The sequence below is a fragment of the Achroia grisella genome, unplaced genomic scaffold (assembly GCF_030625045.1).
Source record: "Achroia grisella isolate CSIRO2021 unplaced genomic scaffold, CSIRO_AGI_Agris_v1 utg295, whole genome shotgun sequence".
Taxonomy (NCBI): Eukaryota; Metazoa; Arthropoda; class Insecta; order Lepidoptera; family Pyralidae; genus Achroia; species Achroia grisella.
In genome coordinates this window covers 368744-393829 of record NW_026712783.1, presented here as the reverse complement: position 1 = coordinate 393829, position 25086 = coordinate 368744, and the positions used below count along the sequence as shown (strand labels likewise).

Genomic DNA, 25086 nt, shown 5'->3' with positions numbered 1-25086 from the left:
ACTATATACAATGGATTGATCTAATTTAACGTTTGATTTGATTTGTCAAATATAACATTGACAGCTAGTCGCAGCCTCGGCTTGAATGAATCTACGTCAACTGTTGTCAATGTCAATCGATCAAAATCAACTTGTTCGTCGTACATTTTTGTTGCTGTGAACTAAGGATGGAAATAATTAAAATTATCGATGTACCTGTATGGATTTAAAAAATATAAAATAGTTCTGTTGAAGCTAAATGTTCTGTCCTATCACAAATAAAAAGTATGTTTTGGCTTGCAAATAACATGTATAATATGTTCTTATATATCTACCATAATTAAATTGAACATTAAATATTATATTGAAATGAGATTTCTGTAATTTTTTATTAAAATTGGACGTATGGTAAAAAGAAAAACAACTAAATTAATCCTCAAAAACCATTATTTGCCATTTTAAACGCTTAATCAATTCACCGAAACTGAAAAACTATTAGTAATATCGACTGTGCGCAAAAAAATCCTACGTATCGATATAATATATTTTGACAACCACTTCACTAATTGTTATTCTGATAATACAATTTATCTTACTTTTTATTTGCAATTGTTAAAACATATTATTTTATTTTATAGATCCGGTAGACTAAGAAATATTTAAAGATACTTAAACGTGATGACAATTTTTTCTCTTTATCTCACCGTTTAATACAGCGAAATGTGCAAATAATAAGTACTTTAAGATTTTTTCCACTAAAATGACCTCCAATTTAGAGAGTGAAGATCTTGAAAATGTTCCATTAGTGCGTATGGAGGACGTGCAGCCTTCAAGAGACAGGACTTGCGAAGTATCTGGACCTGAAGTCGAGGAGGAAGTGGTTTTAGAGACTTCTATAATTGACAGTGGAGATCATGAAAGCCAATACATCTTGGATGACGAGGATACAGAAAGTATGATGTCTATAAAGATCGAAAAGGGTAACCAGTACGATGGTAGTAATAGTGGAGAGTTAATTGTACCTGAATATATAGAAACACATGAAATTCCTGTAGTAAGTATTGTTGTTTTCTGAATGACGATGGAACTGTCGGATGTGTTATTGGACTGAGGTCGATCCCCCGTCCAATTCAAACGGGGATCGAAATTACGACGACTTGAGCCCCTAGCGGTGCTCTTAGATTAAAGTCATATCTGTCAGGCAGGAGTTGGTTATCTGTCGCTCCATAAGTTCTTCCGCGGGTTTGGAGTGCCATCTGCACTCGTCCTCTATAGTTTCGTGAAGCTGTAAAGGCCAGTTGGCCAACAGTATTAGAATAGTTAAAAGCTGCCTTACTCCTGCTGTTAGCTCTCCTATAGTATACAATCAGAATCATAAACATTGCAATCAAATCCCATGCTACTGAACATATGTTGAAGAATTTTGCAGATTTTTTAATAATCAATTATAAAAATTATTCAGGATGTGAAAGTGGAAAGGAAACGTGAAACCAAACCAGCTCCAGACAGCTGGCCGACATTAGAAATATTACCTGGTGGGGTGATAAAGAACGCTGAGAAGTCTGAAGATAGTGTAGCATACAATAATGATACGGATTCAGAAAGCGGCGAGATGATGTATGCATGTGCTAAGTGTCCTCAAAGCTTTAAGTACCTGTTTCGTTTGGTGAAACATGTCCGATGGCATGAAGATGAGGAAAAGAAACAAAGAGAGGGGAACATATCAAAATCAAGTGAGTTTATTGGTATTTTAATTGGATTGCTTTGGTCCAGTCAGTCAGAATATTATTTATCTCTGATGATTTGGTAATTTAGCGGTTTAACACACCACCATACTTACTTCCATTTGATTCCTCACATGGTACAAATATTTGTATTCATGAGTGTGATTGTATGTATTGATCTGTATGTTTTCTAATGAGAATATTTACTGATACAAAAGGCATTCTTATTGCTAAAGAATTTCTGCTTAGATAGAGAAAGTAATGATTAGATTTATGTATTTATTCTTCTTAGGCATAAATAACCTTAATTAATATTTCATTCGTTCATGTAAGAAGCTGGCCTTATTTTTCAGATACAGATGCCAGTCTTGCATCAATGCCAGAAAAAAATGGCCATTACATTATAGCAAATGGCTACAAATTTAAGCAAAATGGGGCCCAAGGATCATACTATTACTGCAGTAATGCAAGATGTCGCGTCCGAATAAAGCTTGGGAAGAATGGACATATTAGCCAGTACAATCATCATATGCATTTACCGCCTAAGAAATATATGAAAGAAGGATTTACACAATTAGGTAATATTACTAGAATACTTTTATTATGTACTAGAGACCCATCCTGGATTCGCACAGATGCAACACAAATCTTTGAATTTTTCTAGTTTAGACCCGGCCCACCACACCATGTCTAAAGTTTATACGCGGGTCGCCACGCCATGTCTAAAGTTTAGACCCGACTCACCACATCATGTGTAAAGTTTATACGCGGGTCAACCCGCCATGTCTAAAGTTTAGACCTGGCTCACCATGCCATGTCTAAAGTTTATACGCGGGTCGCCACGCCATGTCTAAAGTTTAGACCCGGCTCAGCACATGTGTAAAGTTCATGTCTAAAGTTTATACGCGGCTCACGGGGCCATGTCGCTCACTACACCACATCTCTAGTTTAGACACGGTGGACCACGCCTTGCCTCAATTTTTGACTATAAAGTAGTTATATTAATGTCATTTTGTTTCCAGATATAAAAGAAGATAAATATGCAACTCCACGTTCAGCGAAGACGAGAATTATAACAAAAATAAATAAAAGGAAACTACCAAAGAAGAATAAGTCATAGCTTATGATGATGGGGAAGAAGTGAATCTTTATTGTTGTTAAAGTCTTAGATATATACTTATAAAATATATGCGTCTTTGAAGTTCGCCCATATGCAGTTGATGCTTGGGACTATGGGCAATAAACGGTAACTGAAATTCCATCTATAGAAATATATAGATCAGGCTTTATATATATTTTGTAGTCATATAGATACAGGACAGAAATGGAAATTTGTTGAAGATATTAAAACTCCATTAATACTTTCATAAAGGGACTCATCTTCGATTTTTTTTTAATGTATATAAAATGGTAAACCAAGATGTTCCATTTGATGGTAAGTTTTTTTGTTCGATCTATTCTAATACTGTAGGCTGCATCTGGCCTTTATAGCTTCACCGATAGATATGGGACGAGTGCAGAGATGGCGTAACAAAACCGCGGAAGGACTTATGGAGCGGCTGAAAACTCCTGCCTTAATTGATGGTAAGTGGTAATCATCGCCTATATATACGAATACACGGACATCACGTTGTCATGTGCTGACCACAATCCCGCTCACGAGTTGCCATTCCGGGTGGACTAAGGTGTCATGACTCTGTCCCGTAATTTTACTACCTTATCTCATCATTCAACGGAAACAGCATACCAAGCTATTTGACAGCTGAAATAGGTGAAGTTGAGGACTTTTTATAGTTCACTCCGGCTTTTTCTTTACTGAGTAGTTAAAAAAAAATTAAGCTAAATTTGTTTTCTAAATATGCGATATTTAAATACAGATTATAAATATTTATATATTTAAATTTATGTTACGTCGAAATACAGAGGCGTATATTATAGTTTTGGGCGAATACTATATGACCGTGACACTGAAATATGTTAGTGAATAAAAGTACAACGAAATTACAAATTCACTTATAAATATTATAAAAAGAGATCAAATATCTAAAGTGCATATCAGGTATAAAAAACAAAATTGGACGGAACGGTAATAATATTTAGATAATATTGAAGAAAATTCTATAAAGTATAAATGCAAGAATAATCGAAATCTCTTTAGTTTTTACGAAATTTTTGCGGAAGATGCGAATATATGTACTAGTTTATTTAAAAACCTTCATTTTGCAAATAGTAAAAGAAACAGAGTTGATCCCTTACCAGGATAAGGATAAGGTCGTGAATTATAAATGTATCTTGTGAATAATGAAATAAAATACAATTTTATTAAAATTAAAATATTTTTTTAATCGTACTGTATTTATAAGAATGTTGAATATCATGCGTATAATACTTACAAAATATTTAATTTAATAATTTTGATCAAATTGAAAAATTCTTTTGCTTTCTCTTACATTGGGTAGCCCATTAATTAAGGAATAGATCATGAAATGAATGAAATATATTCCAATACATACAAAAGTATTGATTAGTTACAAATATATTGTTTTTATAAAAAACGCACACTATATTAAAGTACCTAAAATATAAATATGAAGTACCTGTAATAACACAAAAAGATTATATACACTTTTAAAAATGTGTAGTTTTGTAAAATATCCCTTGGTGTGTGATAGAATAAATATTCATATTGCGTGTGTATGTGTGTTTTGTATCGATATTAAATATATTATAAATTCTAATTGTAAACTGTAAGGTTATGTCCACACAAAATATTTTGCAAGCTGAAGATAATATTGAGTATAAAGACATAATATTATAATTTTGGTTTTCATTTGGATCTCATTATGTTTGTAAAGAGAGATAAATATTTTTTAAGGTTTGCGAAATGTGCTCGGTGTGAATAGTCCTTTGTTTTTACTAGTATGACCAAAACGATTGTTTTTGAAACTGATAAAGTTTAAAATATAAAAAGAGTTAAAGTGCCAAGATTTTATCTTTAAATAATCTTATTTTCCTGTATTGATTTAAATTAATATATATTTAATTTAATATGTACTAATTAATTATTGTTTACGTTTTATGTAAATAAGTAATACTATAAAAACTTTGTTACCTAAATATTACAGTTAATGTAAAATGTTTTATCCATGCAGAAGATTTCCTAAGATGCTTAATTTCTTCCTAAGCTTACTTTTTTAATATTAAATTAAATATATTTAATTTAAGTTAATATTAATATTTCTTTATTGTTCTAGTGTGTAATTATAATTACGTTAAGTCAAAATCTATGTATTGGCCTTTTGTGTTGTTATGTTTGACCGACCTCATTTGTTTTTATGTAGAAAAGAATATAATATGCCACAAATGCAATTTGGAAACATGCAAAATTTTTAGCAATCTGTATAATTCAGTTATTCTATACAGTACCTGAATATTGAATAAAATGAATTCATAGTCGTTTCAAGCAATATCCAGCTCATTCTTCTTGTAATGAATAGTATAGTATTTTAAGTTTTTTTAATAAAGTTTATTTCTTTGTCTAATATACAAATTGGCTGTAACAGAATGTTTCGTGAGATAAGACCGCGTATTGTTATGTATTGTTAAAACATACTGCTTTTCACTTTGGATTTGTTCGCTGTGTGCAATAGTTATTATTATTGTACAATCAACATAGATTACGCTGAATTTTAATATAAATCTTAATAAACGTTAGTGGTTTACTACTGTCACTCAGGTCCTAAGTTTGATACAACATTATATAATTAAATATAAATTGACAATGTTTTTAGGTGTCTTCCTGTCTGTACTGTCTAACTTACTTTCGGGTAATAGAAATGTAGGTAACAAATCGGGTCTTAATACGAATAAATTTATGGTAATTGGGAGAAGTAAATAACTTATTTGTGATAATATTATTTGTGTGTGTACTAAAAGAAAAAATTAAAAATAACAAATCACTTTCGCTATAGTTTGAGAATATTCGGCGAAAGTATTGCATAGTTGTACTAGATAGTGAATTATGTAATATTTGAATCATCTTCAAATCGAGGTCGGTTTTTATAGTTAAGTATAGGTGTTTGTTATATGTGCGGGGCCATTGTTATTTGTTAGTCAATTAATAGAGCTCTAAATAATAATTATTGTTTGTTGTAAAAGTTTTATTCATTTAAAAATAAACCTAACATTATTTCAATTATGATTGTTATTTCATTCCTGATTTGTTTACACAAGATAAGTTTTCATACACATAATCAACATCTTTATTTAGGTAAATCATATTAGTCTTGCTGGTCTAGCGGTTTAGCAAAATGCGGATTCGATTCCTGGCACGATAAAAATATTTGAATTCGTGAGTATGATTGTTTGTATTAATCTGGGTGTTTTCTATGTATTTCTAATATATTTACAATAGTATATTTAAGTATTTCTATCAATTATTTAGGGACTATAAGACATGCTGGGTAAAATGCCCTAGGTTATGAATATTATCTTAATTGTAACTGTATTTCTATTCTGTACGTGAGGTTGTCACCTACTTTTAAACGGTTGGACTAACTTGGATGATTTCAAAACACAATTGGACCCGGTAGGTGAATTTTTGGAGTAAGTTATGTAATTATTTATTACCTAAACTGGTTGTCTACAGAATCTACTATATTTTTTTATCTATATCAGTCTTTGTAAATGCTGTAATTCTTGCTTCTTTGTTAGTAATTTTTCCCTATCCGAAACTTGCGTCCACTCTGATACAGTGTTTAAATAATGACTATTTGAACATTTCTCTTCCATTTTAAAAACAGCTTCTTCTAACTTCTTTATTTTTTTCTCCACACGATTCCTTGCAGTTGATATTATATTTTCAATCTTATCGCCAACAATTTCAATATATAATTCCGTATCTTTATCTAATATACCTCTTACATAATTCTTATTAGTGTCCGTCTCATATACCAAATTGCTACACCGAGTTAGATGCAACACTACTGGTTTAATGTTTTCTATATCATCCACTAAAGTGCCATCTGATGTTTTAACACAAATCGAATGTCTCGATTTATTTGAAATATTGTACAGTCCCTTCAGTTCTCTAATTAAATTAACAGCTCCTAATAATCTATTTGTTTGTTTCTCTAAACTACTATTCTTCCATATTCTAAAGTCTTCCGTTTTTGGAAATTCTAAATATTTCTTATTAGCGTCGTTAAAATTGTATATAATATTAGTTTCTAATGTTGGTACCTTTGGTATTAATTCGTCAGTAATGTAAACCATAAATGGAGCCAAACACCTTAAAGATGTACTTAAAACTGCAGATAAAGTATGCGCATGAGCATAACCCATTTTTACATCATTATCGAAACCTGGCTTAGTGGCTTCTAAATAAACATCACAAAATTCATTATACATGAACGTTCTCAGAGCTTTGGTTGCCAAATGGAAATCATAACTGTCCATAGATGTATTCACGATTTCCACCATCTCTGACAGTCTACTAAGGATCCATTTGTCGAAGTGTGTCAAATCGTCACGCGTTACACTGCCATCGTAGATTTTCAGTTTAGCATAAGATAGCTGCATGTACTTTATGCTCTGCCAGATTTTATTGCAGAACAGTTTGTTTGCGTGACATTGATGAACGTCAAAACTTACAAAATGCGACTTTATGTCTTGTGAAAGGAGTGTAAATCTCAATGCGTCCACACCACACTCAGGAATGCCTTTTGTTCCGGAATAATTACTTTTGTGGTAATCTAAAGCTCTTTTAACTTCATCTTTCGTTAATACTCCTTGTTTGTGCATAGCGTAAGTTTTATCCTTAAGTTGTTCCATAGATACGCCATTTATAACATCAATGGGATCGATTACGTTGCCTCTGCTCTTAGACATTTTAGATCCTTTACTGTCGCATATTATACCGTGTAACAGCACATTACTAAATGGCAATTTGTCTGTTAATTCCAAGCCAAGAATGACCATTCTATTCACCCAGAAGCCGAGTATATCATGACCAGTCGCCATTAGGCTTAATGGATAGAATTGTTTATAATCATCATTAGAATGATGGTTTGGCCAACCTAATGTTGCAAATGGGTATATGCCTGATGAAAACCATGTATCTAGAACATCTGTGTCTCTATCACAATTAATAGAATTCGGTAGTGTCCTTAAATACTTGGATGCTTCAGTTTTTGCTGATTCTTCATCAGTAGCAGCTATCCAAATTATATCTTTATCTACGCTACATTTGTAAGCCGGTATTTGGTGCCCCCACCATAATTGTCTAGATATACACCAATCTCTATCATCATTTGTCCAATGTAACCAATTATTGACAAATTTCTCAGGCATAATTCTCAATTTTCCACTCTTGACATATTCTGATGCTTTCTCATTTAATTGACTGCATGATAAGAACCACTGCTCCTTTGGCAAATATTCAATTACATCACCAGTTCGACTACATGTTGGTAAAGTCATTTGATGTGGCTTCACTTCTCTTAAAAGTCCTAAATCGTTCAATGTTTGGACCAATATTTGTCTACATTCATACCTGTGAAGCTGATTGAACCTATCGGCGTTCATGATGAGACCATCTTCGCCTATCACCTGCAGTAGCGGCAAGTTATGTTGTTTCCCTATATCATAGTCTACTTTGCTATGTGCTGGAGTTATTTTGACAGCACCAGTTCCAAATTCCACGTCGACAAAATCGTCGGCTAATATTGGTATGGTATTCTTCCTGAATGGATGAATCGCCCTTTTACCTATAAGATGTTTGTACCTAGAACAAAAAAATGAAATTACCTAATATCACCCTAGGTTTCTTAAAGTATAGACTGAAATGTACAAATTTACGAAAACGGTTTCCGTACATACACACAGTACCTCTGCGAACAACTAGATGGCGCTGTACAAAGTATTAATACAAATACTTATTGATATAAAATTAATTAATAAAGGATAATCTATACGATTTTCTTAATAGAACAAAGTAATAATCATATTAACTATTATAACTAAAGATACTTAAATGATAAGTAGAAAAATTTGTATTGTATAAAGCATGTTAATTTACATACATATAAGTATCATGGAATATGAACTAGATGGCACTGTACAAAATTGAAACTCGGTTATGTTTCGTTTTAAGAGAAAGGCTAAGTTAAAAGAATTACAGGTACTCGTTCAGTACCCAGTAATTTTCACTGTCTATTAATATATTTTTGGACGCCGCTACAAAGGTACTTTGTTTCGGCGCGTAAAACTTTAATAATTTGAAATATTATTGTTAAGCTTCTTTATAATACCATGTCATATACATAACATTTTTAAAATGTTTATCGCAGATTACGGTTACACAGCTAGATAGATTTCAATTAATTTTAGAACACACGTATAGATTAATTTAAACATAGGATATTTTTAACCTACTGCAAAAAAGAAGGTTCTTATTTCGACTGTATAGTTTTGGGTTATTTCACTTTTTTTCTATTTGATGATTCTTTTTATTTGATACTAGCTACTCGCCCCGGATTCGCCCGGGTGTACATGTATACATCTTAACCTTCCTTTTGCATCACTCTATCTATTAAAATAAACCGCTTTAAAATCCGTTCCGTAGGTTTAAAGATTTAAGGATACATAGGGTCGGACAGACAGCGACATCGACTTTGTTTTAAACTATGTAATGATGATAATTTGGTGATTCTTATGTAGTACTCATAGATTTGATCTTGATCGGAACATATCGTTACGCTTAATAAAGCGCGTGATATCGTTTTTATTATCATCATCCAGCGCGTATTTACTGTAATTTAGACAAGGGAAAACATTTTTTTTCATACATACCTGTCATCATTGGGGTGTACAGCAATAGCCGTATCACCGAGCATAGTCTCAGGCATTGTGGTAGATACTACAATTTCTTCACTACTATTATATATTTTATATGCAAATTGGTATATGAAACCAAACTTTACAGGCTTACTGTACCCTGGCAACAGTATATCTTTCGGCTCATTTATATTAATATTCTCTACTTCTATATCTGATACAGTTGATTTTAGTGCGTTACACCAATTTACTAAAGCCTTTTTTCTGTATATTAAACCTTTTTTGAATAATCTTATGAATGCTGTGTTCACTGCGTTTGTGTGTTTCGGGTCCATAGTGAAGGTTTGTCTAGACCAGTCTAAAGATACACCCAAAGTCCTCAATTGATTACAGATGGTGTTGCCATACTTCTCTTTCCATTTCCACACTTCTTTGACAAAGTTCTCCCTGCCTATGTCATGTCTGTTTTTGTTTTGTGTACTTTTTAAATATTTCTCGACCACTCCCTGAAAGATTTAATTACGAAAATGTGCTCATAGATTCGCATAATAAATAGAGGATCAGATTATTTTTTATTATTTTTTTATGTAATTATTAGCATATAAATATTACATTTAACAAGCTGGTGGGCTGTGTGAAAGAAAATATGCATAGAAGGAGATTAAGGTTAGATGCGACGGACGATAGGGATGACATACTGCGCCGACTCCAAGTCATCAAGGATAAAGGCAAGGCAATGATGATAAGCACACAGCCCTTTTTACCAAGGTTGTTTTGAAGATGAAGAAAGGTCTGTCCACTTTATCCACATAATTAAAATAATGAGTGATAGTGGCAGACGAAAGCTAAAGTGGGCCTTAAGCAACATTGTAATTCTGGGCCTATTTTTCAGTCATGACACATACTTTGTATTTGGTAGTTTTAAAAATTATGGACCCTAGGTATGTACCTAGGTTGCCTAGACCTTAGAATATCCCTGATTAGCGAGTATCACCATAAGTGTGGGACAATTCTGATTTCATACAAAGTTTAAGGACAGAAAATGAAGTCTAATCAACATATACCTGTGTAGCGATACCGGCATGGTCTGTGCCTGGTAACCACAGTACATTGTGGCCTAGGGACCTCTGTCTGCGCACTATGACATCCTGTACTGTACAAGCTAAGGCATGACCTGCAAAGTATAACAGCATGATTTGGCATACTAAGAGAGACAATTTACATTCAATAGATATCCTATAGTTGCAGAGCCCATCATGTGGAAGAAAGAGTCCGACCTTGACTTGTGACCCAAGTGTAAGTTTAAGGGGATGTACCTCAACACTCACTACTAATGTATAATATTTATATATGGGGATTATCAAAAGAAGCAATAAAAAATTCACACAGTGTCTATGAATATTCTTTCTTTTTTTCTACTCTTTCTTCTTGGTATAATCTGTTCAATTTCATAAATAATGCTGGCAGGCCACTGGCTTAGGCATAATATATTCTTTACGAGTTACCCTGTATATATTTTACTGCAATACAGATGTTTGGGGGTAAGAATTCTTTTGACCTAGATAGAAGTTGCAGAACTTATATTTAGGGTTCTCAAAAATTCTACAGACGTATTTTTTTGCTGCGATTTTGCCCATCCATCTATCAGAATCGCATATATCAAAAACTAATGTAATAGGCTTTTTACAATAGTGTCAAGTGTTAAGGTTAACAAGTAATTACTAACCTAAATGCAATTTTCCAGTAACATTTGGAGGTGGTAAAACCATACTGAAATTTGGTTTTCGGCTATTTTCCTCTGGTGTAAACAAACCACTCTCCTCCCATTGTGTATATTTATTTCGTTCAATAATTTCTGGATTATAAGCTGTGGCCGGTAAATCTTCTTTTTTTATTAAATTTGTAGTACCACATATATGCCGCCAATTTATATTACGGTGTAATGCCGTATAATTGCGACATGTGGATAACATTTTTTTTGCTATTATTTATAGTTTTTTCATACACTAAGACTATACCTACTATAATTATGGTAATCACTACTTTCTTTTATGTAATAGGTTACTTGTTTCAATTTAAATATAGCCCAAATGAGTTACGGAAAATGTTTTAGAATTTTCATTCAAGTTTACGTTTAACAATTTTATAAAAAATTGTAATTGCAATTTTGGAAATAATCTTTTCCATCAATCAGCTGTTAATTTTTGTTTTCAGTTTGATTGTCAAGTGTCAGTCAACATCAGTCATATCTTATCGGTTTTACTTTGCTTTTATAAATTAGAATTAGGCAAAGATTGCTAAACAAACAGTCTATTAACTTAATATTTTTATAATTAAAATACTAATTATGTTATTTATGATTATTAGTATGGTTTACGTTTGAGGATTATATTAATTAAAAAGAAGGAAATAGAAACTATTTCTATATGTAATAATAATTATTCATCTTAATGTTATTCTCGGAGGATATCAATGTCAAAGGTTACATTCAAAATGACAATGAATTTGGTGTCATTGACCTTGACATAGATAACAGTGTCAAATTTTTTGTTGTGTTTACATTTAGTAAATTATCATACTTCAGTCATATCTTTTTTTTCTCGTTAATTTGATCAATAATTACATTATTTGTACATTTAGTTCACTGGAGGTTACTTCTGCTGTAGTATTAATTTAATCGGACCTTATTTCCTTCACAATACACCAATAACAGGGCTATTTTTTATCTTTATTAACATGTGTTATCTACCTCCGAATAAAATAGATCCGGTTTAACTGTTCAATTGTATTGATAACGCATAAAAAAACAGTAGTCGAAGTTATAATTACGGGTATTAAACATGTCACTCGGGTCGCTTATCAATTTTATGAACCCGTTCAGAGTTTTTCAGCAATATGTGAGTTTGCCTGTGGAAGTATTTGTGTCTAGACAATATTCAGGTTATAAAAAGAAAACGGAAGAAGGTTTGACCAGTGTTAAGGAACTTCTGTTCAGGGCGGGAGTGGTTACAGTATTTTTAGCTGCAATAATATGGGTCTCAATATTCATGTACGTCGTATTTTATTACACGTACATGCCGAATGTTACACACGTGAGACCGGTTCATTTACAATTTAAGTAAGTATTTAAATAAAATTATAATTAATTACCTTACACGCGAAACTTCGTCACGGTCACAAATTCCCTCTTGTATGTTTGATGTCATATAGCTTTATAGCCGTCTTCAATAAATTAACTAATAGAATTTTAAATATAAAAAAAAACAATTTAATAGTACAAAATAAATATCATATTATCATTCCCCAAGTATGGTACTACCGCTTAAGCTAGGATAATTTAATTTAAATATATTTATATAGTTAGTTTTAGAAACCCGCTCAAGAGGCTGTCAACCCAGTTACCTGGGGGTTGACATGCCTGAAGTTGATGTCAAAGGGGTCGGTCAAAGGCTCCGAGTCCCCAACCTTTACCCCCCTAGGGTTGAGAGCAGTGCCTGTCCCCCTTTTTGCAAAATATATCATTACAACTGTAGCATAATAGATAGATAAAACAGTTAAGTAGTACTGGAGACTACCCTTCATTCTGAACTGACTCAAAACATTCATAGTCACAAACTTACACTCTCATAAATTAGTACACATTATAATTCAAGTTTACTTTTTATTGCATTTAATTTTTTAACGGGACACAAATGAAGGTAGACAATATGGGCATGAAATAAGTCTTCCCCTTAAGCCTATTGTGGCAATGTCAAGGGGATTAAATTACTATTTTCCAAAAAGAATGCTGTGGTCTTACCATAGTGCAAATAGAAATAATCTTTATTCAAAAAAACTTAATATAAGCACTTTAGAATAATTATATTTTATTATTCTACCATACATTTGGAATGTAGAAGCATTATAAGACGCATGAGCAAGAAACTTATCTGTCGCTCTTTTACATAAATGTTATTCAGCATTACATATATAAGATTTAGTACATTACTTACAATAGAGCCACTAGCTTGTTACCATTACTAACAATCTCCTACTCCCCTCTATTATATTATTATTATTAGGCAAAGGAACAGTACTGTCATTATTATTTGATATTATTAATTTCAAATATTCAACATTGATTAATTAACTTAACAGAAATCTATCGCTTCTTTATTTATTTGCTATTTTATATATTTGCTTTCTATTTGCTTATCTCATCATCCTCCACTGGTGGCCCACTGGCATACTTATGCCAATAATATAGAGCCACAGGCTGATGCAATTCACATCCATTAAAAAAGCTTGATTGTCCGAACATAGCCTTTCATTTGCACCATCCTATTTCAATAATAATAATAATCAGGACAATTCACACAGCGCCATCTAGTCCCAAGTTAAGCTAGCTAAAGTTTGTGTTACGTTTATTTTGTTGTGTTACATGTTGGCAATTCGTAAATTACCTCACATTGAGGGAGGGGGATAGGTCAGACATAAGAGGTTGGATGAGTCAAATAAAAAAAATCATACAATGTAGTATGTACTACCATCCTTACTTATTTGTTTCCTTTAATTAATGAAGTGTTACAAACAAATTCCTACCACCCTTCTAGGAAGTGTCATACATTTTGAGATATAACATTTAACTATAAAATGTCATCAGCAGTGACAAAGTGACTGGAATTTGTATGACCAAATTTTTGGATCACCTTATACCACCTTATACATGTTTGTTTACACAGATCATGCGACGAATCAATGGGGGTGTGTTCATTCCCTTCAGCTCACGTGCAGTTGACGCGACGCAGCCAAATGCTAATGTCTGGCCAGTCTTACCGCATCAAGTTGGTGCTCGACATGCCTGAGTCACAGACTAATAAAGATTTAGGTAAGTTTGTTTAAAATAAAATATCTCATTATTGGCTTTACCTGAGAAAAATTATATCCTCATAATATATAATAATAATACATGATGATAATAGAATGGTGCATGCGGTATCGGTTTACTCTGAAGGATAATATGATGAACATGAGGTCAGGTCAGTTAACTCATCGACAAAATCACCAGGCATTTATCACAGTGGATTCCATGGGTAGTGGAACCGCGTCGGGGTCAACCTAACATGGTACATTGTTAGCAATGAGATCTAGAAGAATTTCCTTCCTTTCCTTTGAAAAATATGTATGATATTGTGGAACGAACTTTTCTCTGGAAATTTTCTCGAGATTTTCCGAGATTTTCTCTAGAGGTTGAGGACTTTGAAGAAAAGAGTAACGCGCTCGTAACACCCGTGCTATTTCAGGCGTCCATAGACTACAGTAACCGATTACCATCAGATAGACCTTAAATTTGCTTGCTACCATTGTGGTATAAAAAGTGCGTTTTATTTCATAGGAATGTTCATGGTGTGTGCTCAGATGCGTGCCAAAGGAGGTGTTCTAGTGTCGTCCTCGTGCAGGGCGGCCATGCTTAGACATCGGTAAGTTTATATGTCTACTATCTGTGTCCACGACTTCGCGCAGCGCACGCCACGGATGCCCTCAAATATCTCCGTCTTTGCAACATTTTTCCCTGATGCTTCGTTTCTATTGGTCGTAGCGTAATGTTATAACTATCCTCAATAAATGAACTATCTAACACAAGAAGAATTTTAGAATTAGAACCAGTAGTTCCTGAGATTAGCGCGTTCAAACAAACTCTTTAACTGTATAATATTAGTATAGATATATAATATATATTTATCAATATACTTTCATCTGAATACTATACTTTCATTCTGATGAATTGTTTGACATAATGCCTACGGCTACCTTTTACATCGCACCGCTCGCCATCGACAGGGAATTCATCCCCACAGTGCGGTTTCAGAGGAGTTTCCTCCCGCGTACACTTAGATTGTGGAATGAACTACCTGTCTAGGATTTCTCGAGAGACTACAGCATGGGGTTTTTCAAGAAGGGTATATTAAGGGTTCTTAAGGGTTTCTTCGCGTATGTGACGCCCCTGGTGTTTCAGGCGTCCATGGGCTGCGGTAACCGTTTACCATCAGATGGGCCGTATGCTTCTTTTTTCGTGATATAAAAAAAAACTTTCACACATCCATACTCCGCTGGGTATTTTTGAATCCAACGTGGACAGACCTACCACGGTCTCTCAAATTAATGTAGGTTGTAAAATTGTCTTAAATTAATGTAATGTAGGTGTTTTTATCACCGGGGAGTCGATTACACAGACAATGGACAATTCACACAACGCCATCTAGGCTAAAGTTAAGCAGAGCTTGTGTTACGGGTACTAATATACATAGAGGGGGTAAGAGCATTGTTAGTTATGTGGGCTGTTGACCCCATTGAAATGTACCATGTCAGTTTGACCTTCCCCTGAACATCATCATGTTCAAATCTCTCTAACTGACCTGACCTCATGCTCATCCTATTATCTTGCACTACTGTCCCGCCAGCGTAAACCATTAGCGCTGGCGGTAGCACCATTCCATTATCAGCTATAAAAAAAAACCCATCGAAAATAAAGCAGTGTGCTAAACCCCTAGACTGCTGAGGCCGTCGTTTAATATAAGTTTGTTTATTATTATATTTTGTTTACCAGATCTATAGTGCATTACATAATGCGGACCCTCACGCTGGCCCCGATTTTCATAACTGGACTCGATGAGGAGAAACAGCAACTGCAAGTGGAGTTGTTCAGCGACTTCGAGGACGACGAGGTATTTGTTTAAGTTAAATTGCATTTTGGTTTCTTTTGTTAAGACAACATTAAGATGGCGTATTTTAAAATTCAAGGTCCATTAATAAATTATGACACACTTTAAGGGGATGGAAAGTCTCGACATAGTGTGACAAGGCGTGAAAGGGGTCGACAAAGTGTGACAAGCGTGGAAGGGGTCGACAAAGTGTGACAAGGGGTGGAGGGGGTCGACAAAGTGACAAAAGATGGAGGGATCGACAAAGTATGACAAGGGATAGATGGGAGTCGATAAAATGTGACAAGGGATGGAAGGGACCAACAAAGTGTGATAAGGGATGGAAGGGGTCTTAACTTACATAACGAGGCGAACCCTTTTGCCCCGGCATCTTTTCCAAAAGCAACTATTCTCGGGGCTCTGGCTTCAAGCCTTTTTTTAGAAGACTGGTGTCCTAACGTAATATGTTATATATAGGGGTATATTTTTATTAATTATTATTTTGTAGTTTTGCTCACATTCTCTCTAATTAGTATTGATTCCATATTAAAAAATCCAATAAAGAATGTATATGGATTTTTTCACCTGTATTCTAGAACATACCAATAACGGACGCATACGTGGAGGTTCAGAGTCGATACGCCCAGGTGTATGGCTGCGAGTTGCACGTGGAGGCACACTTCGCCGGATTGCGCTATTACATGTTCCACTGGCCCAAAGTCTCCGCTGTTATCGGTATGTCTAAGAAGTTAAATATACAATTGAAAATATCACCAAATTAAAATATTAACTATTCACCGAAGATCGAGTTAATTGTTTAAATTAGATGCATTAAAAGTATTCACAAATTTAAGTATTGCCCCCTTTACGGTGTATTATTTTCAACTTTATATATAGCTATATATAGCGTCTATGTAACAACATCTTCTATAAAGTCTTCATACTAATTACTCTAGCAGTTTTTGCGTAAAACCTTAACACTGGTAACACCATTTTTTTTAAATATTATTTTTATTTATTCGACATACAAAACTGGATGTCTTACAGAGAACATAATTTATACAGATGAATCTGTATCTATGAAATAAACAGAATTATGTAGTTCTAGTATCTATGAAATAAACTATAGACACGGCATGCATTGCACAATTTATCTCTCATTATCACCGATTAAAAAAAATGTATTGTTCCAGGTATCAGCTCCAACCTATTTTTTGTATCCTTGGTGTTCATATTGAGTTGGTATCACTTACAAGACGGATTGCCCGAGTTTATAAAGGTAAAAAAAAAATACTCAAATTAAAGAAATGAGGGTAGATTAATGGAAGGCGTAATGTCATGTAGAAGATATTTCAGCGTAAACCGATAACGCAGATCGGTGTACCATATCATAGTCATCAATTAAAACTATTACTTATCTTTACATGGTATAAAATAAAGTCGCTGTCGCTGTCTGTCCCTATGTATGCTTAAATCTTTAAAACTACACAACGGATTTTGAAGCCTTTTTTTTTAAAGATAGAGTAATCCTAGAGGAAGGTTTATATGTATAATAAATGTACACATGGGCGAATCCGGGGCGGGTAGCTAGTTCATACATAAAATACATATTTGTTTTGTATACATATTGATGTTGGAAAGCGGAATTACCGTAACTTGAAAAATAAAAACATTACAAATATTCTTTTATGTAGGTGAAGAATCTTATTAATATTATAAATGCCAAAGTTTGTGAGTATATTTATATTTTTATACTATTTTTCATATCCCTAAGTGATAAGGGTTGTCCACCCGTAACATTCATTGGACAATATTTTATTTTTTATTATGTGACGTTAAATATACATATCTACAACCCTAAAGTTTCACCCTTCTACCATCAACCCCTATTTTTTAATAACGAGTTTAATATATATGGCAAAATAAGTTTGTCGGGTCAGCTAGTATTATATAATATGCATGACAATTATATACTTTAGATATCTTTAGAACAATATCATTATATATGACACTTTATCCAAAATTGTATTATATCCGTATTTATAATCGAATCTCTATTGATAATCCACCCGATAACAACTATATCTAGAAATTAGAGATTCAATATTGAATTCCCTTATAGAATGCAATCAATAAATTATTCATTTTCGATATAGCCCACGGTAACAAAGTGTTGTGTTTCGCAGAACACACATTTAACATGAATTTTCAGTTAAATTTTGACATTTCCTAATTATATCCATGAAACGGATAATTAATATCCGTTTTAGAGTACTTAGGGAATGGCAATACAGAATTAAACCCAATATTACATTAGTTTTAAAAATTCGCCTTATACGAAGACCTCAAAAGTATCGTATACTAGCTTTTACACGCGGCTTCGCTCGCATTGAATCTATTAAATAAAAAATATTTGTTTTTTTAAATAAAAAGGTTATGATCATATATATGTTCATTTAAATGCCTCCAAGAACACGTGAACAAAATTTCATGATGATAGGTGTAAGAATTATAAAAACTATTTTGTAATTTTTTTAATTTCGAAAGCGCTACGCATTCATTTGTTTTATGAATAAAAATATTAGAGGGTATGAAAATATCATCATGGCGTTTCATTTATCTCCACAATTTTAATTATCATACAATCGGTTCAGGAGTTTTTGCGTGATAGCACTTTTACATCTATAATATTAGTAAGGATTGTGTAAAATAGGTTATAAAACATCGTATATTTCTAAATCTCATACAAACTTGATGATACCCTAATAACGAAGACCTCGTACGGTTGGCATCGCGCAGGAATATACTTTTTAAGACTATGATATATACCTTTTTTTTTTTCAGAATAAATTTGGAGGTGAAACAAAGACTGAGCAAGACGACGATGAGAAGCGAGGCGGAAAAATTAAATTAGAAAAAGAAGGTAAATTTATTTTCTTACATGAACCATAAGACATTCTGTAAATGTTTTATCAAATACTAACTGTAACAGCGGTACACGCTCGCGACTTATAGCCTATGTGTTATTCTGATGTATAAGCTATATTACTGTAAAGTTTCATCAAAATCCGTTGAGTAGTTTTGGCGTGAAAGAGTAAGAACAATGGAAGGATTTTTGTTTCCATACTTATAAAATTTCCAGATTATAATATTAGTAATATTACGTCAATATTAATGGTTAATATTTTAATAAAAGTTACGCAAATTAATACCTTTATCGGTACACACAATTGAGGAGAAATCTACTAAGTAAATTAATCCTATTGAGTAATTTTTTATCTCAAACCAAATGAAATCACCAAAAATAAGAAACTAAATTTAAAGGTTAGATATTTTTCGGATTTACACCACAGCTAAATAGATAAACTTTGTTTTGTAATTAAAATTACTTTGATCGTGTTGTATTTTTAAAATCTCAAATATCTAAATAATTAAAAAACTTAGTATATAATGATTTTTGCGTCTCAGTAGTAATGCAGATTTAGTTGAATAAATGGACCACTGGCAAAGTTTAGATTTTGTGTGAAAAATACAAAATAGCCAAATTCTACAAAAATTTAAAATAAATTTACAAAAAAAAAATGTAAAAAATATTCTACCTAATATTTTTTAGAACTACATTTTTGGACCTCACGACAATTATTTAGATTTCATTTAACTTTGATATCTGTTAGGTACATCGATAGATTGTCATAAGAATAATAATAATAATATCTCAGGCCAACACAGCGCCATCTAGTCCTAATCTAAGCAGAGCTTGAGTTATGTGTACTTGACAACGGATATAAATTACATAGAAAATACCCATATCGATACAAACAATCGTACCCATGAATACAAATATTTGTACCGTGCGAGGAATTGAACCCGCGACCATTAAGGCGGTGTGTTAAACCGTTAGAACACCGAAGCCGTCAAATGAATATTTTTTTAAACCTGTTTCGTTTCTTTTGATCCTTATCTGCTGTTTTTAGGCCTGTACATTTGTAAAGTCATACGCTTTAGTTTATCGTAATTGTTCTATCTATATGGTTTAAAAGGTAAGATATCGTATTTAATTTATAACATTAGAATGCAAACGAAGAAATTGAAATTATACTAGAGTTTTATTTCGTGTTTGGTCTCTTGAATTTTGTTAGGTATACACTACCGTTTCGCCAGTATTGGTAATAAAAGAATGGTGAATGAAGATATTTTTCCTTTATTTGGCTAGAGGCTATTGTTGCCTACTATGCCACTAACAAACAAGAAACGGGACGGGATAATGGAAAGAAACGGGTTAAATTTTGGAATTAGTTAATAAGGAATTACTTAAAAAGAATTAATTTAGCCACAGATTATTTTTTAGTGTTGTAGTTATTTATTAATAACAAAGTCGCGTTACCTATTAATAAAATGTAATGTTCAAGAGAGTACGTTAGTTAGTGATGTATTTATGTTTAAACAAATTCAGGTCTGTGGCCGATACAGTGTATACTATGATATCCATGGTGTTTATGTCTATACATCGGACATGTCAGCTTGTTGTCTATTCCCAGTAATATAAGTTTTGTCTTTATCCAAAGAATCATCCGGTGAATACATAATTTGGATGGTACGAACATTTCCATCAATATATATCTTATTAGATATATCCCGTCGCTAATAATACAGATTATATTACTCACAGATAAGGCATCATGATTATTAATTCCAAACACAGTATGTTTATAAAATTTATGTGTAGTAACTAATCATGTATATAGGTGATGGTTATCACTTACCATCAAGTGGATCATCAGCTTCCAGTTACATAAAAAGAAAACAGAAAAAAAGTATACATATCAGGCTTTTCTTATCACCAGTTCCCAGTCCGCCAACAGAATTAACAGGCATATCGTACTACGTACGGTATTCAACGGAGTATGTATCGAATACAGTGATCGTCACAAAAATCTTGGAATACACTTCAATAGAACACTATGTCAGTCGCCTCAAATCTATGGAGTAAGTAGGAAAATATTGGGTGTCGGTTACGGCGTTTCATTAATTACGGTTGTCACAATTAGCCCGGCCACACATTTCCGATAATACGATACCGTTCGATTGATGCATCGGTCGTTGCCCCGCCTTTAGAAATGCGCCGTTGGCGAGGTTCGTCCGGACTTAATACAATAATTACTAAATGGATTTATATTTAATTTAATTTTGTTTAAATTTGCTACGAATGGCATGTGTGAGATAAGAGTTTTTGCACTAAACATGTTAATGGTATCGAAATTAAACAAAATAATACATATCTATTAAGTAATTAAATTAATTTTCGTAAAAATACACCTAATTCGTTCTAAAACCTATAAATAATGTGGGTCTAATCATAGTACCACATACATATACGATTATAGTCGGACGAACCGCGTCGACGATGCCATTAGATTGGCGTACCTATAGGTACACCCGGCCTTTTTAGGAAATGCGCCAATCGAACGGTATCTTTCATGCCTTATTTCATTTCCATACAATCGTATTAGTACAACGGCTTCCAAAATGTTTTCGCCTGTATTCTGGCATCTTCTCTCTTATCCGAAGAGCAATAAACTAAAAAACAAATATATTCACCCATATTCAAGTTAACACATTAAATTGACTCAATTATTTGCCTTTAGTGCATGTTTCCATTTGTTAGTAGTTAGCAGCATGCCATAAATAATAGGCACGGACTTTGTAGTATACATATAACCTAATAATTCTAATAATTCAATACAATTCACACAGCGCCATCTAGTTCCAAACTAAGCTGAATTTGTAGTATGAATACTAAACCAATGATATAAAATACTGAAATATATATATTTTGTAAATACATATTTTTTATAGAGAATATCCAGACTAAAACTAAAAATAATTCTCATTAATACAAATGTATGTCTCGTACAAGAATCGAACCGGCAACCGTTTGTAGTTAGTTAAAGTATAGGAAATAGCGCCAAGAGATATTCAATTCAATTGTTGTTAACATCTTGGTATTCTACTTGATAATTTATTTAATATTTTTTTTTATGGCGAACAAACTGACGGTCCTCTGATAGGATTACCACTTATAGACATAACACCATGGACAACTCAAATATATATTGTAGGGCCATGAGTAAGGCTTGTAATCACATGGACATCTAGTTACTCAAATGCGCCAATACGAGAGTCCATAAGTCTAATTTGATCAGCAAACCAACTGTATGTAAAAATTATTGTATACGGACCTAATATGTAAAAATTTTGTTTTTTGTCACAATTATACCTAATACAAAGTTTTACGCTTAGTGTCTACTAGATGGCGCTATTCATATTAATAGAATGTTACATTTTTTATTAGGTATAGTGACTTTTATACAGGGCTAGAGCTATATATAGTACATTAAGCCGAAAGCCAGGGTTGGTATTAATATAACTGAGGAGTTTACCAAAAAGAGTAAAGCGGAAAACTGGAATCGTGATCCATTATATGAAAAGTTCAAAGTTTGATTTCGGTTTTCGCTAGCTGTCTGTGCGACGCAGATCTTCAAATGGTGTTCCATGGAGACTATCTCAACTAAACTATATTTATCTTTATTATGTAAAATTTATTGTCATTATCCTAAGAGTTTCCCATATTCAGTTTTGTTGTTAATTTTTTTGAAACGACTTGTCTGTATAAAAATTGCAATTTGTTGGATGCCAACAATTCCACATATTTCATAAACGCCATCAAAATGTAGGCTTCTTTTTAGGGAAGGAAATTAGCGTGGTGTCAGACACTCGGTTAGCCGTCAGGTTCGTTCCGTTTTACACATTTAATTACTACACCAACCATCTCCAAACTCATTCATTTTACATACGTTTCCATTGGACGTAGCAAACAAATACGCCAATTGGAGTTTATCGGATGAATAGTTGCAATCGGCCAACCTGACGGTCGACCTTCTGTATGTGACTAACCTTAACATTTATGTCTGTGTATGTCTGTTTATCTGTCTATGCCATCGTACCGTCCAAACAATGGATTTCGATGCGAGTTTTTTTGTTTCCTTTAATCGGTGTGGTACAGCTAAAATTACTTATATTCACGACTGTAACCCAAGATGATATAGTCAGAGGCATTGTTACTGTTGACGTCGTGATTAACACATAACATATCCATATTATTTGAACATATTTGGATCCAGCGTGTACAGTCAGTTTTATTTGATTTATTATCTGTTTTATTGGAGAATCAAGCGGGGATTATAAATTAAAACCAAGTTTTTCAAATCGGGTTCGCAAACCACTACATCATAACGAAATGTAGTAAAAATAATAAAACAAATGAAAATGTTTTATTTTTCTTTTAGATTCCTCCCCGTTCTTCGAAGGAGACATTCTTCTAGAAGAATTGCAGAGGATTGAGGAGCCAAAAAAGAAGAGTTAAAGAGACTGCTTATTATATATAGATGTATATAATTAAAACCAGTGGCGTAATTGTACCATCTAATAAAAAGAATTTGTCGAATGAGTAATGAGAGGAGTGGTCACTCATCTTTATCTAAAAAAGTTTTGATTTATTGCTTCTTACAATTTACAGAAAACAACAAATTCAAACTTTTTTATACATAATATTTTTTTAGTAAATCCATATATAAAATACGTAGTAACCGGTAGCTAAGATATATGAGAAAAACTGTAATTAACGTAATAGAACCCAAAATAACAGTTGGTAGAATTTTTGCTTGTGTGGATGCAATTTTTAATAGGTATCAATAATTGAATGTTTGTTTTATTCGCTTTGCCGCTCGAACGGAGTTGTGAACTCAGCTAGTTAGTAATAAGGGATAATAATTGCCAGCTGTATGTTTTAAATGCATCGCGTACAAACTACGGCGTGGAATTAAATGCAGTTTTCATCGATGTATTGCTAGAGGTCTATATTTTTATTTTTTATTGAGGGGTTTGTACTATTGTCAGGTGCTTAGACCTGTAGCATTGCGACCTATATAGATCTATTGTACTCGTCCCTTTTTCAGAGTTCGCTACTTAGACCCGTCAGGGATAAGAATTGAAGGATATTCTTAGGAGCGATGGCTTTTATCTCCTCAGGATAGAGTGTATACTTTCCAAAGGAGATATTTCGTTTATGCATGATGGGCTACAACCACATAAGATGTGTAGTAGCTTTTCCTCTTCAGTTTGGCAAAATCTGCAGATTGCAGACGCCAGAGGGTTTAACATATGCTCTATTTAATTGCAAAAAAATCTTTTACTGCGTGCGGGGTAAGGGCGGGTCACTAGTTATAATAAATGTTAGATTCTTCCTATGCTTGCGACCTGCTGAACCGGGGTCCTTCAGCCCAGGAACACCTGGTATATTGCCTACTTTAGCACCATATTCTTGCGTCAATTAAGTCTCACCAAAGCTAATTGGGTATTTAAAAATGCGTTTTAGGAAAATTTATTCAATTTTACCAAAATTTTACCAAAATAAATTTGTTATAATTGTTATTTCGTTTTAATGAGTTTAAATTATTTAATAGTTTTTGTGCCTTGTATCTTATTGAAATTGAAAATAATATAGAGTGCATTCAAATATCTTTATTGTGGAGCACAGATCATATTCACATAATAAAAAAGGTATTAAAAAGTATATTCTGCTCCTTGAACATGTAAAATTATATAGAATTAATTAATTGTTAAAAAAATTATTTATGTATATTTTTAATTTGTTAATATTATGAAAAAATTTTACACGCCAGAAACGGCAGGGCGGAACAACGGAAAAATGTTTGGAATAATTATAGTTTTTAAACCATTATGTGCACACGTTCCAGTAATTAATTTGAATTGAATTGATTTATAATTTTTTGCTTATATAATTGAAT

The 25086-nt window shown here is 33.0% G+C and overlaps 3 protein-coding genes across 3 annotated transcripts; 2 read left to right on the top strand and 1 right to left on the bottom strand.

The window, feature by feature from the left end:
* The first annotated feature begins 624 nt into the window (after positions 1 to 624).
* On the top strand, positions 625 to 3092 carry LOC131843342 (uncharacterized). The gene is made up of 4 exons (XM_059191970.1): positions 625 to 1033; positions 1442 to 1712; positions 2057 to 2281; positions 2726 to 3092. The coding sequence occupies exons 1-4, from the start codon at positions 740 to 742 to the stop codon at positions 2821 to 2823; spliced, it is 888 nt and encodes a 295-aa protein (XP_059047953.1). The 5' UTR covers positions 625 to 739; the 3' UTR covers positions 2824 to 3092.
* Positions 3093 to 6266: 3174 nt separating this feature from the next.
* Positions 6267 to 11740, bottom strand: LOC131843327 (uncharacterized). The gene is made up of 4 exons (XM_059191952.1): positions 11266 to 11740; positions 10604 to 10713; positions 9555 to 10045; positions 6267 to 8487 (listed from the first exon to the last, which is right to left on the bottom strand). Exons 1-4 carry the CDS (start codon positions 11510 to 11512, stop codon positions 6372 to 6374), a joined length of 2964 nt encoding a protein of 987 aa, XP_059047935.1. The 5' UTR covers positions 11513 to 11740; the 3' UTR covers positions 6267 to 6371.
* Positions 11741 to 12087: 347 nt separating this feature from the next.
* LOC131843315 (seipin) lies at positions 12088 to 24666 on the top strand. The gene is made up of 8 exons (XM_059191939.1): positions 12088 to 12657; positions 14261 to 14406; positions 14914 to 14998; positions 16126 to 16243; positions 16816 to 16954; positions 17413 to 17498; positions 19064 to 19142; positions 23566 to 24666. The coding sequence occupies exons 1-8, from the start codon at positions 12380 to 12382 to the stop codon at positions 23640 to 23642; spliced, it is 1008 nt and encodes a 335-aa protein (XP_059047922.1). The 5' UTR covers positions 12088 to 12379; the 3' UTR covers positions 23643 to 24666.
* Positions 24667 to 25086: the final 420 nt, after the last annotated feature.